Source organism: Triturus cristatus, chromosome 11, assembly GCF_964204655.1.
Source record: "Triturus cristatus chromosome 11, aTriCri1.1, whole genome shotgun sequence".
Lineage (NCBI taxonomy): Eukaryota > Metazoa > Chordata > Amphibia > Caudata > Salamandridae > Triturus > Triturus cristatus.
In genome coordinates this window covers 1,144,823,212-1,144,849,972 of record NC_140594.1, presented here as the reverse complement: position 1 = coordinate 1,144,849,972, position 26,761 = coordinate 1,144,823,212, and the positions used below count along the sequence as shown (strand labels likewise).

Sequence of the window (26,761 nt, the reverse complement as noted above, 5' to 3'; positions counted from 1 at the left end):
TTCCTTTGGCAAACACGGCCATCTGCCTATCACATCACCCCTTCCAAGCCTCATATATCGTACCATACCAGCACAGGGGTCTCCAACCTTTTCTATAGACAGATCTACTTAAAACAGGTGAAAATCACCCTCACACCCAGTTTTGTCAAATCTAACCCTAATGTTCATAGAGCTAAAGACTAGGGTTTGAACACATTACTTTGACTAGGGGAACTATGACATGGCTGCCATGTGTGCCAGTGAGAGCGCGGTCTTTGGGGATGTATGAGCATGTGTTTCTATGAATTGGATACATGTGTAAACGTGAATGAAAATCTGTGTTGTATGTACTTGTGGGACAGGACATATATTTTCCCCTATGTGGCACTGATACATTTATAGCACAAACATACAACCATTGTTTTAAATGGGACGAATTTAAAGTGCAAATAAATGTTCTGCAAAAAAAGGTTCACAATATTGAGCATTCTTCTGCACTTTAAATTTTTTCCACTTTAAAAATGGCTTTTTTCAGTGATAAATATGGCATCGTATCTACCAGCCACTGGGAGTAAACTGCCCGCTGTGTGTAAACGAGAGACTTTAACCCCTTCGCCGCGGTGGAAATTCCGCCGCGGCGCTGGGGGGGGTTTGGGGGCACAGCGGTGGCGCGGTGCTCATGACGGAACCGTGCCGTCATGAGCCACGGGCGAGCTGTGCTCATGACGGCGTGGTTCCGTCATGACTCCGCCCACTCTATAATTCGCCCGCACAGGCGGGAAATTCGAGCCGCGTGGGAGGAGCGGCCGCCAACGTCCGCTCCATGACGGAACCACGCCGTCATGAGGACACGGCGCCCGTGTCTCATGACGGCGGGGTTCCGTCAAGGGCACAGAAGGGGTTAAGATGGGAAACATTTAAACTGAAGAGTAAGCTTCATGTTCATATGGATTCCATAAAACTCATCATTTAAGTTTTCTTCCATTTCAAAATGTCTCATTTACAAACAGCAGGCATCTTGCACCCAGTGGCCTGTAGACATGGTGCCATATTCATAAGAGAAACATACAGCCATTTGTTTAAATAGGAGAAATTTAAAGTGAAAAAACATGCATTTAAAAATAAATGTTTCATTTTTTACTTTTCCCATAGATTATTGCATTCTCTAAACAATTCATTACCACTAATCTTCGGTAGCTGGTAAATTATTAATGTTTTGCGACCAGAATTTGCTTGCAACACATGAATACATTCCATTTGGATTCAGTAGTTGGAAGAGATGCCCATTGCAAATACCGAATCGGTATTTGGTCGCAAGCCAAAATTGTGATTAGATCACATGCTTCCCAATCACAGTTTGGGTTTGATACATACCAAAATGCTTTTTTTGTGGTCGCAAATGGGAAGATTCTGCTAATCAGCCCATTTGCGACCTGAAAAAATCTTGATAAGAGTGGATGGTCTCAGGTCCTTTTCATTCTGTCCATCACCATCAGGTAGGGTTTACCAGTGAACACCAGAAAAAACATAACGACCTTCACACCCTGGGAGAAAACCATTTTAATTTTGCTGAACCTATTTCCATTTTTTGAGTTTGTATCAGTGCACAGCCTCCTAAAAGATGGCTTACATGCACCAAACTTTCAAATCTTTACAGGAGCCATGATGCTGGCCGCTCCTGTGAATGCACAGAAATCACTGCAGAACCAGAGGTGATCTGTAAATTTGGCCGTCCTCTCTCCGTAAAGATTGTACATCTAATGTCCTCCACCACTATCGCGAACATAGGTAAAACAGCCATACTATAAAATAGGCCACGTGTGTGCAAGGCCTCTTAATACCAGTGTTAATGGTTTAGTGTTACCTACAGGGGTCAGGCTGAACATTGAGTTTAGACAAAAGAATGCTGAATTTGTAGAAAAATAGTTTGGATGAAAATCTGTGTGGAATAAAATGCTATTAATGCATACTACATACAGAAACATTTCTTTTGAACTGTATGTCTGCTTTAACAAGATCAACTTGTACAACTTTAGAAGTCTTTTGGCGAATGGCGGAAAAGGCATTTATTAAAAAATGTGTTGATAATTGACTGATCTGAACAGTACCAACAAGCAATAATGACACAGTAATCACATTTCATCTAGCCTGTAATTCCACGAAATGTTGAGGAAAACAGGTCCTGAAAAGTTAGATGGTACTCTATAGATTTAGATCTGGTTCCTGTCAATATAGCAATTTATTTACATTTTTCTACACAATTTGTTCTCAGTTTTTTAAACAAGTGCATGCTTTAAGAAGTGCTCCGTTTTCATAATATCCCATGGATCATAAGTAGCAGAATATTCCCGCAATCATGCATGTTCTTGAGGAGAATAGGGTGATTCCTGACAATACTGTAAAAATAGTGAAAATGATGTGTGGTGCCTACAAGAAATAAAAAGTCTCCCTTCATGGTGGTAAGTTGAAATGTATCAACATGTGGCAAGATAGCAGAAGAGAATTTCATTAGTAAATATGGTGAGGAAAAAAAGGAGCAAAAGACATGAATGTTTCAGGGGTCCTTTTAGAGTTTGGCAGATTAGGAGAACTGCTGCCAATTTGTGTTTTTCCTACCCCACCAAACTTGCAGTTCCTATTCCTTATTTTAGATGTGGAGTCGATGGTAAATGATCACCAATAGCCATCACCAGTTCTGTTGACGCTTAGTCAAAGATGGCAGCTTTGTTATGAAAATGTATCTTGCTTCAGAAAGCCCCCCTATCAAGGGCCATCTTCCCAATGCATACATTTTGAGTCCAGGTTCACTGCACAAGGCATGGTGGACCCAAGCACAGAAAATAACAATGATACCCCACACTGGCAGATAGATTCCTGCATAGCAGAACCATTGTTTGGTTTGGTGGTTCGTGAAAAACAAATATGAAATCCCAGAGTGTCACAAATTCACAAATTGCACTTTGAGGTACATAAATTAGTATTCCAATTTACTGCTTCATGTAGTACAAAAATGCAATTTAGCAGACTATGGGCAGAGAACTCTACCTTCTCCATCTTTCTGTGCGACAATCTTAGTCATGGTAGCAGAGGTCTCTGCTCATATATACTTCCACTTTTTTTTTTTTTTTGTCAAAATTGTTTTTATTAACATCAAAACACGACAAAAGAGACATACCGTGACATTTGCTTTACGACTGAGTAGACCAGCAAGCGAGGATATAGGAAAGAAAAGAGTACCGACTCTGATCCATACACAGAAGAGGCAAGCGTCCCCCACAATAACATACGCTAATGGAGAGGTACAGTAGTGCGAAAAAAGGAGGGGGAGCAAGCCCTGAGAATACGCCCTAGAGGACTCTAGTGGGCTTCAACCGGAATCTAATAGTCCAGCGCCGGTAGGCTATGCAGAAAGGTAATGTCCAAACAGCCCGCTGTCTCTGTGCCACGGAACTGCAAACTCGTTTTATAAACACCCCAGCTCCCCAAAATCCCTCCCTCCCTCCCCACCCCACAAACCCCATAGAACATGAGAGAGAACAAGAAGAAAAAAAAAAAAGAGAGAGAAAGAAAAGCAAGAGAGAGAGAGAGAGAGAGAGAGGAGAGACTCACGGAGGGAGCTCAGAAACCTAGGGCCTGAGACGGACCCATCAAAGGCGGAGACAGGGCAATGCCTCATCCAGGGGGCCCCGCAACTGCGAAATGGACTATCAGGAGAGTCAACCTGTGGCCGCCGCAGCCGACTACAGCTGAAACAGCCGCAATCCCCTGACCAGGGGCGGACACACTGCCGCCGGTAAACCCCGAGAGAGGAAAGTCACCAGCAGACCCCATTTGAGCTTGAATGCGGCATAGTCCTCCCTGAAGATGTCCGCCATTCTCTCTAAACTGAGGAGTCTCCAAAGACGGGAATGCCACATCGAGGCCGTAGGAGCCTCCCGTTTCTGCCAGTTAGCGGCGATAGCCACCTTCGCCGCCCCCAAGCAGAGCCACATTATGGCCTTATCTGCTCTAGTTTGGTAGCGCAAGGAGGGATCCCGAAGGCCCAACAATGCCGTCTCAATGGAGGTGGGGATCGGATAGCCCAGCATAGATTTAATTTGCGCTAGAATCTCCTCCCAGAAGGGGTGGATCGTAGGACAGGTCCACCAGATGTGCTGGAAGTCGCCCAGCATCCCACAGCCCCTCCAGCAGCGATCAGAGGTGCTCGGAAAAATGCGCCGCAGCTTAGCTGGGTATAAGTACCAATCCACCATCACTTTCATGTGACCTTCACGTAATTCTATAGAGTGGTTGTGTTTGGAGATGTCGGACCATAGGGCCTCCCACTCCCGCTCCTCAATCGGTCTAAGCACCACCTCTTCCCATTTAGCCTTAAATCGCGGGGACGGCGAAACCACAGTGGCCAGTAGGTGGCCATATAAAAAGGAAATTGCCCCCTTCATAGTAGTGGTAGTGCGAATGAATTTTTCAAACGGGGTCTGGGGCCATTGTTCAGTTTGCGGGAGGCTAAAGTCAGTTCTGCATTCTGAGAACGTCATGAGCCTAGAACCTCTAAATAGATGTCCGATCATTAAACAGCCCCCCTCCTCCCAAGCTGTGAATGGCCCTCTGTTGAACGCGGGCGGGAAGGTTGCCTGCCCATGGATGGGGGTGTGAGGGGAAGGGAAAGTGGTCCACCGGTCATCCTGGGACAGGGAGTCCCAGACCCGTAGCGTTGTTCTGGTGGGTGTACTAATGTACGCGTTAGCTGGCCTATCTCGTTTCGCGCGCCATGCTAAATCCCAAATAGACCGACCCGCCACCGACCTGTCCATATGTAACCAATGTTTGTCTGACTCTCTTTTCGACCACTCAATCAACACGCGCAGTTGCGCCGCCTTATAATAGAGGTGGCAGTCGGGAAGGCCCGCCCGCCAGCAGAGCGAGGCCTCTGCACCATGGAATATGACAGGCGGGCTCTTCCTCCCTGCCAGATATAACGAGAACAGAGGGAGCGCATAGTCGAGAAAAAGGAGAGGGGGACGTCAATGGGGAGGGCTTGAAATAAGTTGAGCAGTTTCGGCAATACTGTCATTTTAAGCGAATGAATACGCCCCAGCCAGGAGATGAACAAAGGCTTCCAGCGCGCTAAATCCGCCTTAATGTGCGTGAGAAGGGGGGGAAGTTAGCCTTATACAGATCATCCACGGATGGGGTAAGCCGGACTCCTAGATATTGGAGCGATGTAGACGCCCATCGGAAAGTCGTGCTTTGCTGGAGGCGCGGGAGCTCCTCCCCGGGTATCGTAAGGTTGAGGATGTATGACTTGTCCAGGTTAATCTTGAACCCCACCACCCGTTCAAAGCGCCGTAACTCGGCATGTAAAGTCGGGAGCGACGTGGAAGGGTGAGTGAGGGAGAGGAGAACGTCGTCTGCGAACAGGGATATCTTGTGGTCCTCTCCCGCAAACGGAATACCCGATATCTGTGGGTTGTGCCGGATGGCCATCGCCAGAGGCTCAATGCTCAGGGCAAATAATAGGGGGGAAAGGGGGCAACCCTGTCTCGTGCCCCTAGAAAGGGTAAACGGAGCTGAACAGGTCCCATTAACTTGGACACGTGATGAGGGAATCCGGTAGTTGGCCTGAACCATTGCGATAAAGGCATCGGCGAAGCCCATCCGTCGCATTGTGGAGAAGAGGAAATCCCAGTCCACCCGGTCGAATGCCTTTTCGGCATCCAGACCGACCAGGAGGGCCGGCATGCATCGTCTAGAGGCTTTTTCTATGAGATGTACAATACGTCTTGTGTTGTCATGCGTTTGTCTCCCCGGAATAAAACCCGATTGGTCGGGGTGTATCAGCGCTGCCATAAGGGGATTGAGCCTGGCGGCCAGGATAGAGGACTACAATTTAGCATCCAAGTTTAACAGCGCGATAGGGCGGTAAGAGGAACATTGATCCTTACGTTTTCCAGGCTTTGGGAGGACCGTTATGACCGCCTCCGCCATGGACGGGGAAACTACCCCTTGAGCGATCACGGCGTTAAAAAGAGACTGCAAGCGTGGGGCCAGTTCCGGTGCGAAAGTACGGTAGAATAGGGCTGTGAGGCCATCAGGCCCGGGTGCCTTATTGAGTTTAAGCGCCATAATAGCTTTGGTAACCTCTTCCAATGAGATGGGGGCGCAGAGGTCCGCATTGGTAGAGGCGGCGACCTGGGGGAGCGACAACCCCTGCAGATAGTCGTCCTGCACTGGGGCCTCGAGAGAATCAGATGTGTACAATGCGCTGTAGAAGGAGCGAAAACATTCCGCCTTCCCCTCGTCGGAGTGAGTGACCACATCCGCAGCGTCTCGAATCCCCTCAATATATTCCTTGTCCCTTTTAACTCGGAGCTGTCTGGCTAGATGCCTCCCGATCTTATTCCCCTGAATGTACGAGGTGTGGCGTAGGCGTAGGAGGGTATGCTCCGCCCTGTTTGCGTATATCGACTTCAATTTGCCCCGCAATGCCGTAAGGGGTCGTAAAGTGACGCGAGAGGGCTTGGCCTTATGGGCCTGTTCTGCAGCCACCAGCTCCTCCTCCAGTCGTTCCCAATCCGCTGCTCTCTGCCGGTTGAGCGCGGAATTAAGTGCGATGCACTTGCCCCTTAGCACCGCCTTAAAGGCGTCCCACCGTATCAGCTCCGAGGTCTCCTCCACGCTATTGAGGGCAAAGTATTTGTCCATAGCCTCACGCAGAGATGCGCGTAGCACAATGTCCCTAGTGAGGGAGCGGGGAAGTACCGCTTGCGCTGGCGGTCCCGTGGGCCAGCCCAATGGAGTGCGATCATGACCAGACTATGGTCAGAAACGGAGAGGGGAAGAATCTGTGCATCTCTTAAGGAACCCGACAAAAAGCGATTCATGAAAATATAATCCAGACGGGAATAAGATTGATGGACATGTGAAAAATGGGTATAATCCTTCGTGGAAGGGTGAAGTGTGCGCCATGCATCGCAAAGGCCCAGATCCGATAAGCGTTGCTTGAATGCCGGGGAAAAGGAACCCGAGTCTGCCCTCTGCAAATGAGAACTATCAAGATCCGTCCGCCATACCAGATTAAAGTCCCCCATCAAGACGACCGAGCCTTCCGCAAACTGCTCCAATTTCGCGCAAAAGGTGGACAGAAACCCCGCCTGACCGGTGTTAGGTGCGTAAAGCGTGGCGAAAGTGCATGTCTGACCCCTTACAACCCCCTTCACCATCACCCACCTCCCCATCTTATCCGAGCACACCTCTAAGGGTTGAAACTTTACCCCGTTATGAAACATCAGTACGACCCCCCTATGCTTGGTGATAGCTGAGGAACTGTATGTGAGTGGGTATGACCTATGTCGTATCCTATGTTCGTCCCCCTTACGGAGATGTGTTTCTTGGAGTGCAACTATATCCAGGTGACGATCCGATATATATTTCAGCACCCTCTGACGCTTCTGGGGGGAGTTAAGCCCTTGCACATTCCATGAGCCTATGGATAAAGCCATCGTGGGTGTGGAAGTAGGCTACCAGCATTATCAAGTCTCAAGGTCCACCCCCCCACCCCACCGTCCCCCCCCCCCACCCTCGGGAAGGCCCCCCGGTCTCCATGTCAAGAAAAGAGAAAGAAAGAGAGAAAAGAAGAAAAACAAACAACCAAAAGACCCCAAGTTCACACAACATCCAAGAGCAGAGGTCTCGGAGGGCCATGACAACCCGCCCCCCCCCCCCCCGGCTGCATAAATCTCAATGTAAACAAGAAAGATGAAAAACATCTTCAACTGTTGAACCCAAGTCCCAGACACGCCGGATCCTGTAATCCACAGCCTAGCGCGGCCCCTCCTCCGGTGTTGACAGCAAGCCCCGGTGGGGCAACGTCCAAGCGGGGCCCTGCGGGTCTGCAGTAATTACACCGGACCCCCTTCTGTGGCAGAAAAAACGTCCTCCGTATGGATTCCCCCGTGGATTCAGCGGGAAGGAGCGCGACCCACCGTGGCCCACTCCCCGGCCCTCGCCCCAGGACCCGCCAGCCGCCGAGGCCCCCATCTCCTCCTGCTCGTCTCCCGATGGGGAAAGTCCCAGTATGGCCCGGCCGGCCACCAGATCCACCACAGTCCGTTGCTTATTTTGGTATTGAAACGATAGGCCAAAGGGGAAGGTCCATCGGTATCGAATGCGCTCCGCTCTCAGCTTAGTCGTCAGTGGCCTAAAGGATTGGCGCCTCGCCAGTGTCGCCGGGGACAGGTCTTGAAACAGCGCGCACGTAAAGCCCTGGAACGATATCTCCGACGACGCCCTGGCCGCCGATAGGACGGCCTCCTTGACCTTGTTGGATTGAAATTTAGCCAGGATGTCTCTCGGCCGCCGCCTGTCCCCTGGCGCCAGGGAACCCACCCTATGCGCCCGGTCGAGCTTGATTTGGAGGGTTTGTGTCTTCACCACCTTCGCGAAAAGACCCTCCAAGCTCAAGGCTGAGGACCTGGAGAACCGCGCTCGACGCGATAACATCCGCCTGCGCCACTTGGAGGAGCGGGCGGAGGGCCCCGATCTATACTTCCACTTTTATAGTACATGTGGGAGAATCTGGGCCGTTATCGGAAAATTAGAATTAATTATGATAAAATTGGTGAGCCTAAATGAAAATTAAGGAGAGTTTTGGGAGGGTTATGCAAATTCAAAATGCACACTGACATAGGATTAGGACCATTGCAATTCACAATATACACTTCTAAATTTACTCAAGCTAGCAAAGGCTCAAAACAGGTATAAATGTACTCCAGCCCAGCTTTAGTCTAGATTTAGTATTTGTCCAGCAAATTCTCATCTCATTTAGAGATAGACAGATTGTACTCTTTCCTTGGGCAAAACCCCCTTTGAGTCTGTCGACAGAAAATGTACTATAATAGCTCGAAAGAGAAGAGGCCTTTGAATAAAAGCCATCACGCAATCCGCTATAGTTTAGGCAGATGATGTAATGTTTTTTTCCTGTCCACCACAGTCAAGCAATGAACCCCACCCTCCGGGAACATTCACCCAGGTTGTGGGCTAGGTGGGGGTCATTCGTTTTTGTTTCTGTAAAGAGATGTTAAATGTTTGGTATATGGCCATCAAAACTGAAGGTGACCATGCACCAAACCTTTTGTACCTAGAAGGGAACCACAGTTACAGCAGATCCTTTCACTGTACAGTGATGACTGCTGGGCCCGCAGTCTCTTTATGTTTAAGGGCTGGAGTACCCTCTGCATGGTAGACTTGATGTCGGTATTCCATCCATCAAACTCAGGCCCTAAGTCAAACACCATACATGGCCATCCACCAGAACTGCAGCACTCTGCTATAAAAAGTTGTGAAACAATAAGTATACAAAACAGTGATGGGTGGAATGCTTGAATTAATCTCCGCCACTGGTAATCACTCAGGGCCGCATCCCAATTCATCGTTATTTTGTGCAATATGCCTCCTCAGTTACATACAAATCAGTCTTGACCCCGCTCCATGGGAACAGTCTGTCCCAAACTGCCAAACCAGGTTGTGTCTGAACCCGAACACAAGCAACCAAGGACAGGTTTCACCCTAGTTATGGGCTCATCAGCCGGGTACAGCTTGGTCCCAGTGACACAGTGTGCAGAGGACCCACGTCTGGGATACCCGTCCCACTTAGAGTGACACAATAAGTACACAAAACAGTGATGGGTGGAATTCTTAAATTATTCTGAGCCACTGGTAATCACATGGGCCACACCCTAATCCATCATTATTTTTGCACACCATGCAACCTCGGTTTGGACCCAGCTAAATAGAAATCAGTCTTGACCCTGCTCCAATTGAAACAGTCCTGCCTAAACCACCAGGCCTGGCAATCCTAGTGATGGGCTCATCAGCAGGTACAGCTTGGTTCCAGTGATACAGTGTGCACAGGACTCAATCTGGGCATACCCATCTCACCTAGGGTGACATAATAAGTAAAACAAAACAGTGATGGATGGAATGCTTGAATTACTCTCAGCCACTAGTAATCACTCAGGCCTCATACCAATCCATCATTATTTTGCACACCATGCCACCTCAGTTTAAACCCAGCTCTAGGTAAATCAGTCTTTGCCCTGCTCCAATAGGAACAGTCCAGCTGCATTGCTAAACTAGACTGCTTATACACCCTGTGTGCATACATTACTAGCAACCTCAAACCATAAGTCTCAGTCCTGCTCTTGTTATTTCTCGTCCTGGGTGAATGGCCTTGAACACGAGCCACTAGATATTTCCCTCAGGTCAAAATAAAAATGTTCTTCTTTCTTTCAGTTAAACCAGTGGATACAAGACCATTTTCCAGAAGAGGAATTCACTTTGCTGTGGAACAAAGAGACTAAGAGCTAGCAGGAATCGTCATATGGATGGACATCAAAATATGCTGGACTAATCTCATGGCTTAGCAGTATCACTTGGTTTCATTGTACTGTACTCTAAGTAGATGCCCTTTTAATGATATCTCACAAAAGAAAAGTGATGTGGTACCTTTTCCAGTGGTTTCCATTTGAATCTACAGCCTACCTGTGCAAATGCTACAGCAAGTGGAACTGCAGAGTTAGACAGAGATTGCAAAAAGGGAACCAGTGGAAATACTTTCTGTTAAAAAAATGACTATAACATAAAACGGGGCTTTGCTGTAAATCACCGCTCTCACAGTGGAGGTTACCATGATGTGATTGTTGACATTGCGCATTAGTATGGCACTGACCACGGAGAAGGATGCATTATCCCTAAAACCCATCAACACAAATCAGATAGCTGAAGTCTATCTGTATATTCACAATATTTATGAAAAATAAACAGTAGGGTGTAAAGTGATAACAAAAGATGCAGAAGCTCACTAAATGCACCCCACTATTTGTGAAGATGCAAATGTGGTAGTTAGAGCATAATGAAACATGACGTTGTATGAAGTCAGAGTTATTTCTTTATTAAGCAAAATAACGCAAGGTCTGGGATATGTATGAACCCTAAAAACCTTATCACATTGACCATCCAAACAAAATAGACAAGATTTCAAAGGGTCCTACTAGCTTATAATGGTCCCAAATCTTTTACATGCAATTGCCTCTAAGTTGAATGGGTTCTTTACTCTTAAGTTCCAAGCAGCTCTTAAAGGTGGGGTTCTGTCATGCCACTGACTGACAACTGATGATGCAGGAATCATTGAAGAAAAAACATAAAATCATTATTTTGAATCATAGCCGAGGTTTTAGTGTGCCTGCAAGAGGGGCAAACATGAATCAAAATAAATAGACAGTCCCAACACTAAGTATATATATTCATAAGTCTCTGCTGAACATTTGGACAACAGCTCTATGAGGTGGGGGAGATTAGTGATACACTGCTGGTCTGGTGATCAAGAACATGTAAGATTCAGAAAATGGTAAAATAATGATCCTAACTCTGGAAACCTACTTACAAAATGCCAACAAATTGAGACTATGTTTTATGAAGATTTTTCTATCATTTATAAAGAAAAATCAAATTCCTCTGACTGTGACATTGCTGAATTTTTTGGTTAAGGTCTAAATTGCCTCATTTATGGTCGGAGCAGTTAAAAATCCTATCTGCCCTATGGATCTGGATGAACTTGAAGCTGTTATCAAGTCCTTTTCTAAATGCAAATCTGCAGACGAGGACAAATTTCCATCGAAGTGGCATCAATTTCTGATGTCTTAGCTAATTATTTCCTCATTAGGGGCCAGATGTAGGTGGCTAAATACCGGTCGGTAATACCGAAATTCGGTACATTTCAGTGTTACCGACCGGTATTTAGCCATTCCTAATGTAGGTAAGGAATCGGTAAATAAGGAATCGGTAAATACTGATTCCTTATTGCTCTTGCATTTAAGGCATCGGTAATACTGATTCCTTGAAATGCACTGTAGGAAGCAGATTAAAGAGTGCTTTTGAGCCTTAAGAAATCGGTAATTACCACCAACTTCAAGTTGGTGGTAATTACCGATTTCCTTTAAAAAATCACTTTTTTGTTTTTTGTTAAGTGCCATGTGGCACACATTCATGCCCTTAGGGCATGTATGTACGCCACATGTGCACACATGCACATTTCAGGGGTGCAACAGGGTGTCCTTTTGACACCCTGGCACCCTTGAAAGTGCTCCCGCTATTAGCGATTCGATAATAACAAATCGCTAATAGTGAATGTCTTCACATTCATTCCTATGGGCCTCCAAGCCCATAGAAATGAATGGGTAGGTATTCCTTATTACCGAATCTCAATTACCGATTCGGAAATAAGGAATATTAAGGATTCAGTATTTTTTACCGAATCTTTACCTACACAGGAAATACCGATTTCTTAATAGCGAATCGGTAAAATTCGCTATTAAGAAATTGGTATTTCAGATTTACCTACATCTGGCCCTTGATCTTGTTGATTACATTTTGAAATAGAGCAGTATCCCGCCCTTTTCCTGGCTCATTTCACCCAATTACACTGCTAAATACAGAATGTAAATCTTAATAAAACACACAGCATTAAGAACTGTAGGCAAATATTGAGTCTAATAAATGAGGACCAGAATGGATTTATACTCACCCACTAGCTATATTTGATTACGCATTTCTTAGAGGAACCCATAGACTACTTTTCAACAAACTATACTTCTGCAACAATACTGTTTATGGACACACAGAAAGTGTTTGACTTGGTGATCTGGAAATATTTGTTTACGTTTTTAGATAATGTGGGTTTTCCACACCAGATCATCAAGGCAACAGCCACCACATATGAGGGGTCATCTGCTTCTCTGTTTCTGAATGGCTGAGCTTTCGATCCAATAAAGATAACTTGATGCACCAGACAGGGGTGGCCACTCTCACCAATGCCTTTTGTGATGCTTCTGGAACCACTTGCATGTCTTTTAAGGGACAATTAGTGGATTAAAGCAGCAATTCTTGGGGCTCCCAATTCAACTTATACACTGATGATCTTGCATGGTTCCTTTATTCAGAAACAAGCATCTATAATTAATTATTTGATATCTTTCCCCGCTGCTCAACTATCTCGGGATACAAAACAGATATCCAACTTTTTAACCCTACTGTCAATTAATTACTGCATTATTTACAGGCATCTTATCATAGAAAGCCACTGAAGTATTTAGGGATCACAGTGTATGAGAACTATGATAAGCTATATCAATTGAACTACCACCCTCTTATTTGTAAGATTAAAGTTAAACTGAAAAGGTGGGATAAGCTACCATTATTGGAAGAGTAGCAATGATGTAAATGCAGACACTACCCCTTTTAAATTTTTTTTTTGCAGCAGTCCCAAACTCCTTAATGACTACGTTTAAATTCATAATTATAATAAATTATAATATATTCACAAATTAATAGTTTCATATGGAATAAACATCAATCTCAGATAAGCATGCTAAACCTAAATTTGACTTGTGAATAAGGAGGACTCTCCCTCCAATTGGAAGATGTATTTTTTAGCAGCCTTCCTGAGATTAAACACTAGATTGTATAACATTAATGCTTTCAAAGCATTTCATAACTTCTTCTTCGACTATTCCAACACTAAGCCCATATTTTCCTAAATCTCTGCTGAGACAATTTGAACTGCAGGGTTTCCCCATATCATATGATTCCAAGTACCGACTTCTTGATGGCACCTAGTACAACATAGTACTATTTTCATTTGCCATTTTGTGAATTTACCAGCATTTTGATTTGATATGCAGATTGTGCATATGATGATTTAGCTTTCTGGTCAGATTCCTTTAGCTTTATATTCAACCCAGAATGATAATTGTTCCTAAGTTTATCATATTTGGGTGGAATCATACGTAGTTTCCTTTATACAAGTGAAATAAATTCCTTCTGAAGAGATCATCAAAAAGCAACATTAAACAGAGATGAGTCATTTTACTGATGAAGCAAAGAAACTACAAAACTGTAAATACTTGAATAATCCCCACCAAAAAGTATTATTATTATATATCTCTGGTGGTTTCATGAGGGGAAAGAATCCTCGTGGTCGAAAATCTGCTTTAATTCCCATAAATCTTGACTTTTTCCATTCTGATATTTTCTGACTCAGATCCAACTGGTTACTCTGGATTGAATTTCAGTGGTGAATTTCTCCTATCACCTATCAAATAATATCCCTTCTTGAGCAGCTCAATTATTTTTGTAGCCCGAAATTTTGAAAAAATGATCACAAATTTAAAATACCCTAGACAAATTATTTTGATCTGCTTCTAAGAAAAGGGCAAAATCATAAGCATAATGCAATAATTGATATGCTCCTTCTAAATTTGGAGTTGGATGCACTGCATTATCTCTACATATTAGCCTGGACAATGGTTCAATAAAAAGCACAACAGTGTATTGAGATAGTGGACAACCCTTTGTTGTCTCATGTTCAATTTGCACTTTTTCAACAGAATTCCCTTCTAGCGTCAAAATCATTCTTTTTTTTTTTTTTTGAAAAACCTTTATTTCAAAAATCAGGACACAGCTATTCAGCCGACAGCCCGAAGGTTCGGCAGCATTGAGAGTTAGATACAGTGATGTGTCCCCAGTACAGTACAAAGAGTAGTGCAAAGGTCCAATTTTAGGTAAACACAAAAAAACCCACAACAAACCCCAGCAAGGCAAGAACATTGAAAGCCCATGGTGAAAGCCCCCAGGGGAGGCCGGACCCCACTCATCTACTAGTTACAAGACAGTGTACGGAGGAATAAGGGGGACAGCAGAGGCCCAAAACGGTTCCTAAAGCCAAACTGTGCTGGAAAGAAGGTCAGGGGGAAAGCTGTTCCTCGGGAGGTTCCAAATCCGGGGCAAGACATATTCCCCCCCTGTATTGGTTCCACCGCCCCCAGATGGCATGCCACTTCCGGGGGCGACCTCTGGAGCAATAGACCGTCTTCTCCCTAAACATGCTCCAGTCCATGTTCTCTTTCCACGCGGTCAGTGTAGGGGGTCCCGAGGAGCCCCACAATCGCGCGATATCCCTTTTAGCGACCATGTTACCCAGAGTCACCCATTGGGCCTGCGCCTCATCGAGGTCAGTGGGCCCCCAGACGTTCAGGAGGCAGCACCGCGCCTCCGGCTGCACAGCAATGCCCGTCACCTCCCCCATAACTGCATGGACTCTCCTCCAGAACTCCACAATGACACCACATTCCCAAATGATGTGCAGGAAAGTACCCACCATACCACAACCCCTCCTGCACAGGCCGTCCTCCGAGAATCCCATGTGGACCAGCCTTGGCCCCGTCACATACACACGGTGCAGTATTTTAAGCTGCACCAGCCTCAGACGCGACGGGATCGCAACCTCCTTAGGAGAAGAAACCGCTGACTGCCAGTCCTCATTATCCAACTCAAGGCCATCCCTAGTCCACTGTTCTCTCAGCCCCAAAAGCATGTCTGCCCGGACGTTAATCAATTTCTTATATATGAGCGAGATCGTGCTCTCGGGCATATGACCATCAAGGACCCGGTCCTCAAGGGGAGAGGACTCCGGCACCTTCTCACCCTCCACGAGGACTGATCGGAGGGCGTGGCGCAGCTGGATATACCTGAAATACTCGGAGGGCCCCAGCTCATACTCAGTCTGCAACTCCTCGAAGGACTTCACCCTCCCCTTATGCAGTACATCTCCCACCTTGGATATACGTATCAGGTCCCACTTATCAAAGCCCTTCGTATGCCAGAGCCTTCCCAATCTCTCCGATTCAAACAATGGGGTAGCGAGGGTGAGCCTATCCTTCCAGCCCAGCGAGTCAGTCGCCATCTTCCACACACGCACCGCCACACCTGTGGGCCCCGTGAGGGACGAGTCTAGGGACCGCGAATACAACGCCCTGTAGTAGTTGCCACCACGCAGCAACCACCTGTCCATGGCATACCCAGGGCTGAGGGCGGGACCATAAAACCCATGGTTGATCGCACTCAGCTGCGTGGCCCAATAGTACCGTCGGATGTCTGGGAGCGCAATGCCCCCATCGTACCACGGGAGCGTCAACTTTGCAATAGCTATTCGCGGCCTCCCATCCCACAGCAACGTCCGTTGGAGGCCTTCGACCTCCCGAAAGTATTTGGCCGGTACCCAGTCCAAAGTGTTCTGGAGGGCGTAGAGGAAGCGGGGAAGAGACATCATTTTGAACAGGGCCACACGCCCAACAAGGGAGAGCGGCAGCCTCCGCCAACCTTCAACATCTCGCCTCAAGCGTGCCAGGGGGGGGAGCAGATTCTTCTCGTAGCGCACAGCAGGGTCCATGGATATAAAGATCCCCAAATACACGAAACCCTGCTGGGCGACCTGTATCGAACATGTTCTAGGGATCGGTGGGACCTCGCCACTAAGAACGTACAAGTACGATTTGCCCCAATTAATAACGAGCCCCGAGTTCCTACCGAACGATGCAAGTACGTCACAGACCACTATAAGTGACTTCTTAGGTGAGGCAAGATACAACAGGATATCATCGGCATAAAGCGAGATACGGTCCTCGTGATCAGGCGACCACCGAAGGCCCCGTATATCCGGGTGCCAACGTATCCACGCAGCCAACGGCTCAAGGGCGAGGGCGAACAACAGAGGCGACAGGGGGCAACCCTGCCGAGTACCCCTACCAAGCCGAAACGGAGTAGATGCCCGACCATTCACCACAACATTCGCTAGCGGCCCCTCGTACAGCAACCTAACCCAACTCACGAATCCGCGACCAAAACCAAACTTGGCCAGCACGGCCCATAAGTATGCCCACTCCACCGTGTCAAAGGCCATCGTGGCATCAAGAGACGCCACAATAGCCGGTTCACGCAGCGTGCCCGCCCTGGCGATGACGCCATGAAGACGCCTAAGGTTTAATGCTGTGTTTCGGTGCGGGATGAAGCCGGATTGATCCGGGTAGACCAAGTCGCCAAGTACCCTAATCAAACGGGTCGCCAGGAGTTTAGCCAGAATTTTCGGCTCAGCGTTGAGGAGGGAAATGGGCCGATAGGAGGCGCACCTATCTCGGGGTTTACCCTCTTTATGTATGACCACGATCGACGCTAGCCGTTGATCCAACGGAAGGATCCCATCCCCCCGCGCCTCCAAAAACATGGCGCGCAGGTGAGGGGCGACCCTATCCGGGAACAGCTTGTACAGATCGATCGGCAATCCGTTCGGTCCAGAGGCCTTACCCGAGTTTAACGCGCGAATAGCCCCCGCCACCTCGTCAACCGTTATATCCCCATCCAAATCGTCCCTATCTATGTCAGAGAGGCAGGGCAACTCGATATCACGGAGGAGATCCGATGAGTCCTCGGGCGGCCTGTCCGACACAGAGGAATAAACCCTACGAAAATACTCCGCGAAACCCTTCACAATCCCCTCGGGTTCCACAATCGCCTCTCCCCTCTCTCCCGTCAACTCTGGCACCACTCTATTGACCCGTTCTTTCCTGTCCAACCACGCCAGGAGTTTCCCTGCCTTATCACCAACATCATACAGGCGGCCCTGTTGTTCCCTACTGAGGGTCTTAGCGGCGTTCGTCACCAGGTCCCTATACTCCGTCTGCTTCAAGCAAAGCTCATGCAGTGAGGACTCTGTAACCCCCTCCTCCATAGCCCCCTCAAGGGCCGCGATCTCCTCCTCTACCTGCCGTACCTCGCCATCCCGCCGACTCTTGGCAGCCACCACCAGGGAGAGGGCTTCCCCCCAAAGCACGGTCTTAAAAGCTTCCCACAGCGACACCGCCGAGTCCACGGTTCCCAGATTGTCCTTGAAGTAATTATCTACCTTCTTTACCAGGGCGCTGCGCATCTTGGGGTCTCGGAAATACCATGGGTTGATGGGGGCCACCCTCCCTCCTCCCGCCCGACCTAGATCCAGCCGGATCCACACTGGTGAGTGGTCAGAGATACCGCGTGCCATGTGCCTCGCCTCGGATACCAACGAGGCATGTGCGGCAAGAGTGAGCAGGTAGTCAATCCTGGAGAGGCTACCATGCGCCCCGGAGTGGAACGTGTATTGACTCTGTGTGGGGTGCCGGAGCCTCCAGCAGTCTATCAGACCAAGCGTGTCTAGGAAATCTGGAAGCCATTTCTGAGCCCCCCCTGTGTCCCTGGGCGGGTATCTATCCAACAGTCCGGAGCCCACAGCGTTGAAATCCCCTCCCACTACCAGCATACCCCCCGGGAGAGTCAGCAAAGCCCTGCCCAGATCAGCAAATGTGGAGGCCTGCAGGGCCGGCGGGACATAAACCGAAACCAAAACCAAAGTCCTTCCTTCCCACCGCCCCGCCACCGCCACAAACCCCCCCCTATTGTCAACAATGGTGGAGTCCACCTCAAAAGGCAACGATGCTCTAACTAGGATGCCCACACCCCTGGACCCAGAAGAGAATCCCGAGTGTGCAATGAATTTATACCCCTTCCTATTCAGGGCATAGCACGTATTACCTATGAGATGCGTCTCCTGCAGCAGGGCAACATCTGGCATTGAGCGTTTCAAAAATTGCAAAACAATCCCCCTCTTGATGCGATCCCCCAAACCATTAACATTCCAGCTTATAACACTTAAGCCTCTACCCCCCATCCTCAAACGGAAAGAGGCCCACCCCACACCCGAGGAGCCACCATGGAACAGCCCTGAGGATAATCATCATGCCTTGCAGAAATAAACCCCCCAACAACAAACTCCAAATCCCGGAAACTCCCCCCACCCTGCACCCCTGCTGCAGCTTACAAAGCCCCCCCAACTTGCAGTGTGCCTGTCGCCCTACAAAACCAAAAGTCTACAAAAAGTACCCTAAGGGAGGAAAAGAGCACCCCTCGTCCTCCCGCAACCCTCCACAGTTACTGCACTCTGTTCAATTTCTCAAGTATAGTCAAATCAAGTCAGGCCGGCTCTGAGATATCAGCCCTGTCCATCCCGGCCACTGTCTCCATGCTCGGCTGTGTCGTCCCCCGTCCGTCGCCGGGGCAAAGCGTCCAGCCATTCGTCGGCCATAACAGGAGAGTCAAAAAAGAATGTCCGATCTTCGTGCACCACCAGTAGTCTGGCAGGGAAAAGCATGGCATACTTCAGATCCAGTTCCCGAAGCCTCCGCTTCACCCCCAGGAAGCTAGGTCTCTGTCTCTGCACCTGCTGGGTGAAGTCCGGATAAAAATTCACCGACGCATTCTGGAAAGGAACTGGGCCCGCCACCCTCGATGCTTGCAGGATAGCGTCCCGATCTCGAAAATGAAAGAGCCGGGCGACAATCGGCCGCGGCGGGGCACCCGCCTTGGGCCGCCCGCCCAGCACCCTATGGGCCTTTCCACCGCAAAAAACTTTCCAAGGCCCCTAGGCTTCAGATGATTAAGGACCAAATCCTCAACAAGCAGGTCCGCCGAAGCCTCATCCGAGGACTCCGGGACCCCGATGACGCGCACGTTGTTGCGCCTGGCCCGGCTCTCGAAGTCCTCCGGCCGGCGGGCGACGAGGTCACTCTCGGCCCTCAGCTTACGGACCTCGGTCTGCAGTTCCGCAACATCATCAGTGAGGCCCATGGTCTTGAGGTCCAGGTTCTTAACACGTTCGTTCGTCTTGCCCAGGTCCGAGCGGATCAGATTGACATCCACCAGGATGGCATCCACCTTATGCGCCAGGGCCTCGAACTGTCTCCCCATCGAGGTCTGCATCCCGTCGAGCGCGCCCATGACATCCTGTAGGGAGAGCTCCGGTGTCACAGGCGAGTCCTCCTTCTGGGCATCCGGTGCCTGGCTCGATCCACTCGGTGATGCTTTCTGGAGAGCGTAGCGGTCCATGCTGTTGACTTGGGTATATGTTCCCCGCCTGGTAGACTTAGTCTTCAGCCGATCCCCTTCTGCTTTGCCCGACATAATGGACTCCAGGCAGTCCAGTGCAGTTAAGACGGTTCCCTCTCAGGGAGAGGAATAAGGAGTGAGCAGTTCTGCCTTATGCTGCCAGAGTAGCCCGCCGAGCGTCCTTGGGGTAATAAAGCCACCCAGAGCTCTCCAGTGTCCGGGCAGACAAAGGGAACGAAATCGAAAGTGAAAGAGCGGGGACCTCCGTCCGACAGTTCACACCTCGCCTGGCCGTTGTTGATCAACTAGGAGCCGGGCATCCTGCCAACTCTAGTCCCTGGCATCCCCGGGAGATAGGCCGCAATCTTCCGCCAGGCGTAAGTCCGGTTCCCGATGGGCGATCCGACCGCGGGTAGCATCAATCGCCTCCCTGACAACTCACCAACACGATGCCATGCATACCATCAGGATTAGAGACAGGATAGTCGACGGAGGGCGCTGTGGTCTCGGGAGCTCTAAGCTCACGCGGCCATCTTGGTCAAGCGCTAGGCTCCTCCGTCAAAATCATTCTTAGCTCCTTCACTAAGTGCTATCAACCGTCCTGTAAATTTGACCGGGAGTTTTATTTTTTCCTCTGACTTTTTCCTTTGACATTTCTGCAGTGAGAAACCAGACTGCTAATGCATATGCTTTTGTCTCAGGGTAGTTTACTGCTTCTAAGAGAAAATGGATATTAATTTCCAAAGGACTACCTGATATAAACCCCATTTGGTTCAGAAGAATTAGGGGCATATCAGCAACAACCGGCGATAATTATTGCTCAGCGCTCTTAGCGTGAGGATAATTATCGCCGGGTAACATGGATTTTTATCGCTGAGATAGCGTGCTATTAGCAACGCTTATCTCCTCAGCGATAAAAATCCTCACGCTAACTGCCTAGCGTGAGATTATCGCTGGAAACCCAGCGATAATCTCACGCAATGTGGCGTTAGCTTGTTGATAGGGACTCACAAACTGAGCCATGATATCCACCTTCCATAGGATATCACGGCTAAGTCAGTCCTGAAGCAGGCGTAAGGAAAGTAGCGATAACAGGGGTTATTGCTACTTTTCCTGTCGCTATGCTTCATAGCGTGGGGCTAGCGACATTTCTCCTGTCATGTCAGGTCAGAAACGCCCACTTTGCATCTCATTAGAGATGCAAAGCTGGGCGATAGGAATCCCGACGCTAAAGCAAGGTTTCACGCGTCAGCGTGGCCTTGCTAATTAGGCGATAAAATTATCGCCGCTTTTCGGCCGAAAACTGACGCAAAAGCGGCGATACTTTTTTATCGCCAGCTTGTAAATATGCCCTTAAGTGATGAATAAAGATGGTCAACAATTTGCTAAAATGTTCATCAAAAGTTTGTAGTCAGTCTTTCATAGACAGATAGACATTCCTATGTGTTTTGCCTATTTTTTCAATGGTCAGTTTCCCCTTTCAATGTGAGAGGAAGTAGAATTGCTTCATCCATAAATGCAAATACTATTTCAGTTGAGGTACAAGAAATAGGAAAATAGTTTTTAAATGGCATCCGGTAGGACATTAGACATGGGTGCCAACCCAGTGGGAGGAGATTTGAGAATCTCATCATGTGAGATGTGTGAAACGATATTTCCTGTTTAATTAAACTTAGCATTCTTCATTTGCATTATTCAAGAACTGAACTGCTCAGTTGTATTATGAAGGACTTTATGATTTTGCGTTCATTTTGTAATAAAACTGCAGAAAGACGAAGGCAATCTTTTCAGAACTATTCTTAAACAGGCCAGATATAGTATGGTCTTTTATCTTTTTAACATGATTAGAAATAAATCTGTTTTTAACTTTCCAAGGCAAATATTGACCTATTTTATTATCTTGTTCATATGTCTGTTGATCATCATTTGTAATTTTAATCATTTTTGATCTATACTAATTCTTTTGACTTTTTCAAAATAAAACCTACATTTCTTACGTTTTAATTGGTTAGTCTTTTGGCCACTTTAAACTGAACACTTATTAATGCTCTTTTTTGTCTTCTAGTATCTGAACTTCAGTTTCCCTTGACCCACGGCCTTGTTTATGATTACTCCTTGCTAAAATGCTTTAAAACTATAATTTAATTGATAATGAATACTCCTGTAAACTTCTTTGACCTGCTAGGAATTTTAAATTGGTTGCCAAGAATGTTCTACTCAAATTCAAAGATCAGAGCCACACTCTTATTAAATACATACCGGATTGTGACCTATTAAACACCAAAGGATCCTTTCTTAAGGATTTAGGGCCTAATTTTGATCTTGGCGGATGGGTTACTCCGTCACAATGGGTACGGATAGCCAATCTGCCAAAATATAAATCTAATAGGATATAATGGGATTTATATTTCAGCAGCCAGGATATCCATCCTTGTTGTGATGGAGTAACCTGTCCGCCAAGATCAAACTCAGGCCCTAAGACTTTGAGGTTGAGGAGACCAAAAATAACCTATGCATATTTGACTATATATGGATCTCAGACAGAATATTGATTCCAACAATATCGAGGGACATACATTTTGTGTAAAAAAAATCAATTAAAAAATATCGTTTCCTTATGCTTATAATGGTAAATACAGAAATATCGGAAAAAATAGTGTTTTAGACTAATATAATTTAAAAGCATTAACAAAAATGGTGTTTTATTCTATTTATATTTTAAATTAGTAAATCTTAAACATTTTTATGTATAACATTAATATAATGTAAATAAATAAATGTAAGTAATATTTAATACTATGTATACATATATACTAATATGAACATACACACATAAATATATATGTGTGTGTATATTTATGCATACATCATAGGTTTCCAAACTTTTCTGAAATGAGAACTACTTTTGATCAGTGAAAATTGCCGTGAGTTACTGCAGGCCAAGCAATGTGTGCATTGTTACCAGGCACCCCCTCTGCCAGCTTCACGGACTTTGAACCTAATGTCCATGGAGCCCCATACTATGGTTCAAATATAATACTGTGGCTAGGGGTGTTGGAGAGTAGGATCTGCCTCTTATGGTTACCCCCACTTTTTGCTGGTGTTTCACTGTATTTCGATTTTAGTCTGGCTGGGACCCTGCTATTTAGGGCCCCATCCTAGCTGCTTCCTCTCTAAATTGAGTGCATGTACATTAGGTACACTACAGATTGGATTCTGGGGTACCCTTGTGAGTACCCAGTATATGGTATACTATGTACCCAGGGCATAGGTACCCCAGAGACCTACCAGGGGCTGAAACATGTATTGTGCCACCCCTGGAAAGCCCTCCACAATGACAACACAGGTCTGCTACTGCAGGTTGGGGAAGGTGGTGCATGCACCCCTTACTGAGGTATAGGTTCACTATACCTCACCTATCACTGCACATAGTAACCTATCAGTCACCCCTGTGGCAGGCCTTATCAATCCTGAAGGCAGGGTGCTTGGTTATATGTGAGAGGGTGCCCAGGCATGAGTTGAGCCCCATGCAGCCTTCGGAATCTCTTCTCCAGGGTTGTTAGTGGTGCAGCCTGACCATATGCCCTTAAGTGCATTATATCTTAAACGATTAATGCTAACTTTGGACTGGCTGCATGTTGTGTTTGGTGTCAAACACCTTGGAATCATACCCCTACATCAGTTCTTGAAGTGAGGATATGATCCCGCCCTTCTAGAGGGAGAGACATAGCAGTACTGGTATACCCAGTAGAAATCTAATAGAGCCCTGGCATCACAAAATGGATGCTGCAGCGACAGACACGGGTCTGGCCACCTGCTGCTGACCGAAACTCCAGCAGGGGAGGCCTGAACAATAGGTTTCCTGTCACAGGGAGGTGTAACCACCTCTCAGACAGGCGTATGTGTTTTGGGGCTGGGAGGGAGCACTCTCAGTGTGCTTTGAAGTCCTGAACTGGGGTCACATTTGGTGTCCCTGTGCATAGTCCAGCTCAAACAGGTTAAGGGGCTTCCAGCCCCTGCTCTGGAGTGAAATTGGACAAAGGAAATGGGTGTAGCCACCCCTCTTTCCAAACCCTCCCATAGGTGGGTCCCTAGGGCTAGTCCAACCCCTTCCTTAGGTATAAGTAATTAACCTCTGTAACCAGAACTTTAGATATCCCTGGATAAAACTCTGAAGCTGAATCCTGGAACTTCAATGCTCTACTAAAGACTAGAGGACTGAAGAAATCTCCCTTGGGGTCAAGTAGTGACTCCCCTGCTTGGCAGGCACCAAGGAAGCATTTTGCCGGTCTGCATCTCCGAAGCTCCCACCAGACTCCGAAGTAATTGCAGCCCAGGAAAAGGATTTCCAGACATCTCAGAAACCGACCCAACTCCCCAGCAAAGCTAAGACCCGCAGCCCTCGTGAGTAGCGTGGAACTGGAACTCCTGGTCACCGTGCATTCTTGCAAGTGCATTAACTTCTCGACGTCTCTTGAAGTTGTGCTTAGGGTTACTTGTAGCCCCCACCTCAATCAGAGAATCCACTGAAGATTGTTGGCCTAGTCCCCCCGAGTGACCCGTGGGCCGCCATTTTGTGTTTCCTCCCGAGGCTCCTTCGTGATCCCTGGTTTGTAAACTGGTGGGTCCCTGAGAAGGTAACTTTGATTTTTCTTGGGTTTTCCTGGTTGCTCCAGACGTGCCCCGACTCCCTACAAAGTGGTGAGTCCCCCAGACCTTGCTGGTCTGCACCAAAGCATCTTTCTCCTTTCTACATGGGTTGCTGTTGCCAAGGCTTGTTGTGTCCAATCCGGGCACCAATGCTGCAGCACTTGACATCCTTCATGGGACAGCTCGAATCCAGCTCCTGGTTGTCCTCGACACCTCCTGGTCCTCGTGGCTGAAGAGTCAAGCTTCATCTTCTTCACCTGAACTCACCCGACATCGGTGGGCATCCACCTATCGTCCTCCTCGTCACTGGCATGGCACCCAGACTCTGTCCTCTCTGCTTTCTGGTTCTTCTCAACTTCGATCCAGGCTTGGATCTCTTCGGACACTTCGCATCTTCCCGGCAGCAGCACTTCTTTGCCAGCTCCCATTGAAATCGACGACGCGACCCGACACCATTTGACACCTATGCACCCGGCTTCCCTGGGTGAGGTAACACAAGTATTCCGGTGCTTCCATGGATGTTGGCCCTAGAACTTCCTAAGTCCCAAAGGGTTTGGTCCTGACTCATTTCTAAGTGTCCCTAATCTTTAAAAATCTAACCGTGACTTTCCCCATAGAAGCTAACGGGAGCTCGCGGCTGTGTTCCCACACTGCACACGGCCCCCGTGGGTCCCCTGTGTCACTACCTTGGGTGGTTCCTTGGGGTCCCAGCAATTCTACAGGCTCTAGGCCTTGTGTCTAGTTAAGCCGTGGTTCTTATACCGCTATTTTAGTATATGGTTTGGCTCGCCCCTAGAGCCTGACGTGTATTTGTGCTATTTTACTGTAATATTTGAAGTGTAACTTATGAGTTTTGACCTCTAGCCTCATAAAGAGACTAGGAGGGTGTGTTTAGAAATAAATACATATATTTTATATATATACCTGGTGTGGTTGTCTTTCATTTAGTCATTCAAGAGATTATAGACTGGTAAAACAAGCTGCTTTACATTCCTTCAAGACTTAGCCTGAAGGATGCTCTCCATAACTACCACTAGGATAGCTTTCAATAAAGGTTGTCTTTAACCTATCATCAATAAGGGGTTGTTTGGAGTGGTACAGGGTGCCCATTATAATTAGTGTACAGCATATACCAGGCCTACTTCTCACATTGGTGGCAGCGGTGGGATTCCACCTTGCTATTGTTTTACCAGGTAATCATAATTGAGTGGCTAACTGAAAACCACTAAAGGTACCCTAGGTACATATAATATAAGCTTTAGAATGCAGTAAGTTCTACTGAACTTAGATTTGTGTGTTAAGGGCTTAGCACACCCTTTCTACAACTCAAGAGAGTTTAGTAGGCCACACTAGAGTAGGTAGTGCAATACACCACACTTCACTAGTAATGTCTTCAAGGCCAGGAACCAGTGGGTCCCTGCCAGAAGCCAATGGGCTTCTTGTCATCAAGTATGATAACCTCCCATTCATGGAACTGAGAGCATTATGCACTACTAGGAAACTGAAGACAGGCAAAAGTCCAACCACCCAGCATCTTATAGAGGTACTCAGGCTGGATGATCTCAGAAGACCTATAGGGTTTAAAGGGGTAGGCAGAGTGGGTGGGACAGCACATGAGGAAGGACCTAGGGGTGAAATTAACCACGACCTGACCTCTAATGCTGACCAGGAAGATGACAATGATCTTGACCTGGAAAATCCAGCTTCCCTGGAAGATGAGGGGGAGGGCCACAATGGCCCCCTCTTTGTCCCTCCAGGAAGCGTTGGTGGTGGGCCTAGAAGGTCTAGATTTCCCTCAGTGGAGTCTAACCATTCTGGTTCATCTATAGGGACCTCTATTTCTTCTCATAGGAGGGAAACATCACAGGAGAGGAGGGAGAGACTGCTGAAGTATGAGGAAGCTCAGCTTGAAATCAGAAGAAAGCAGGTAGCCCTGGACAAGGAGGCCCTAGAGCTCTACAGAGCTAGACAACAGTTGGGACTAGAGTCCCATGGTGGCAGCAACATCCCTAGAGATAGGGAAAGGTCTCATGACCATAGAAACCTGAATAAGATTGTCTCTCCCTACCAGAGTGGGGATGACATCCACAAATGGATAACTGCACTGGAAAGGGCCTGTAAAGTTCAAATGTCCCCCAGTGCAGTGGGCAGCAATCGTATGGCTCTCCTTTGCAGACAAAGGTAGAGATAAGCTCCTCACTGTTAGAGAGGAGGCAGATGATTATAGCAGTCTGAAAAGTGCATTGATTGAAGGGTTTGGCCCAACCACTGAACAATACAGGATAAAGTTCAGAGATACCCAAAAGGCACAGATTCAAGACTGGGT

The 26,761-nt window shown here is 47.4% G+C and overlaps 1 protein-coding gene across 1 annotated transcript in view; it reads left to right on the top strand.

The window, feature by feature from the left end:
- Positions 1-26,761, top strand: part of LOC146788598 (tenascin-X-like) — a 694,637-nt gene that overhangs the window by 215,065 nt on the left and 452,811 nt on the right. Inside the window, exon 19 of the mRNA XM_085633173.1 lies at positions 10,273-10,342. Within this exon, the coding sequence (XP_085489299.1) occupies positions 10,273-10,342 (70 nt within the window). The remainder of the gene's footprint in view (positions 1-10,272; positions 10,343-26,761) is intronic.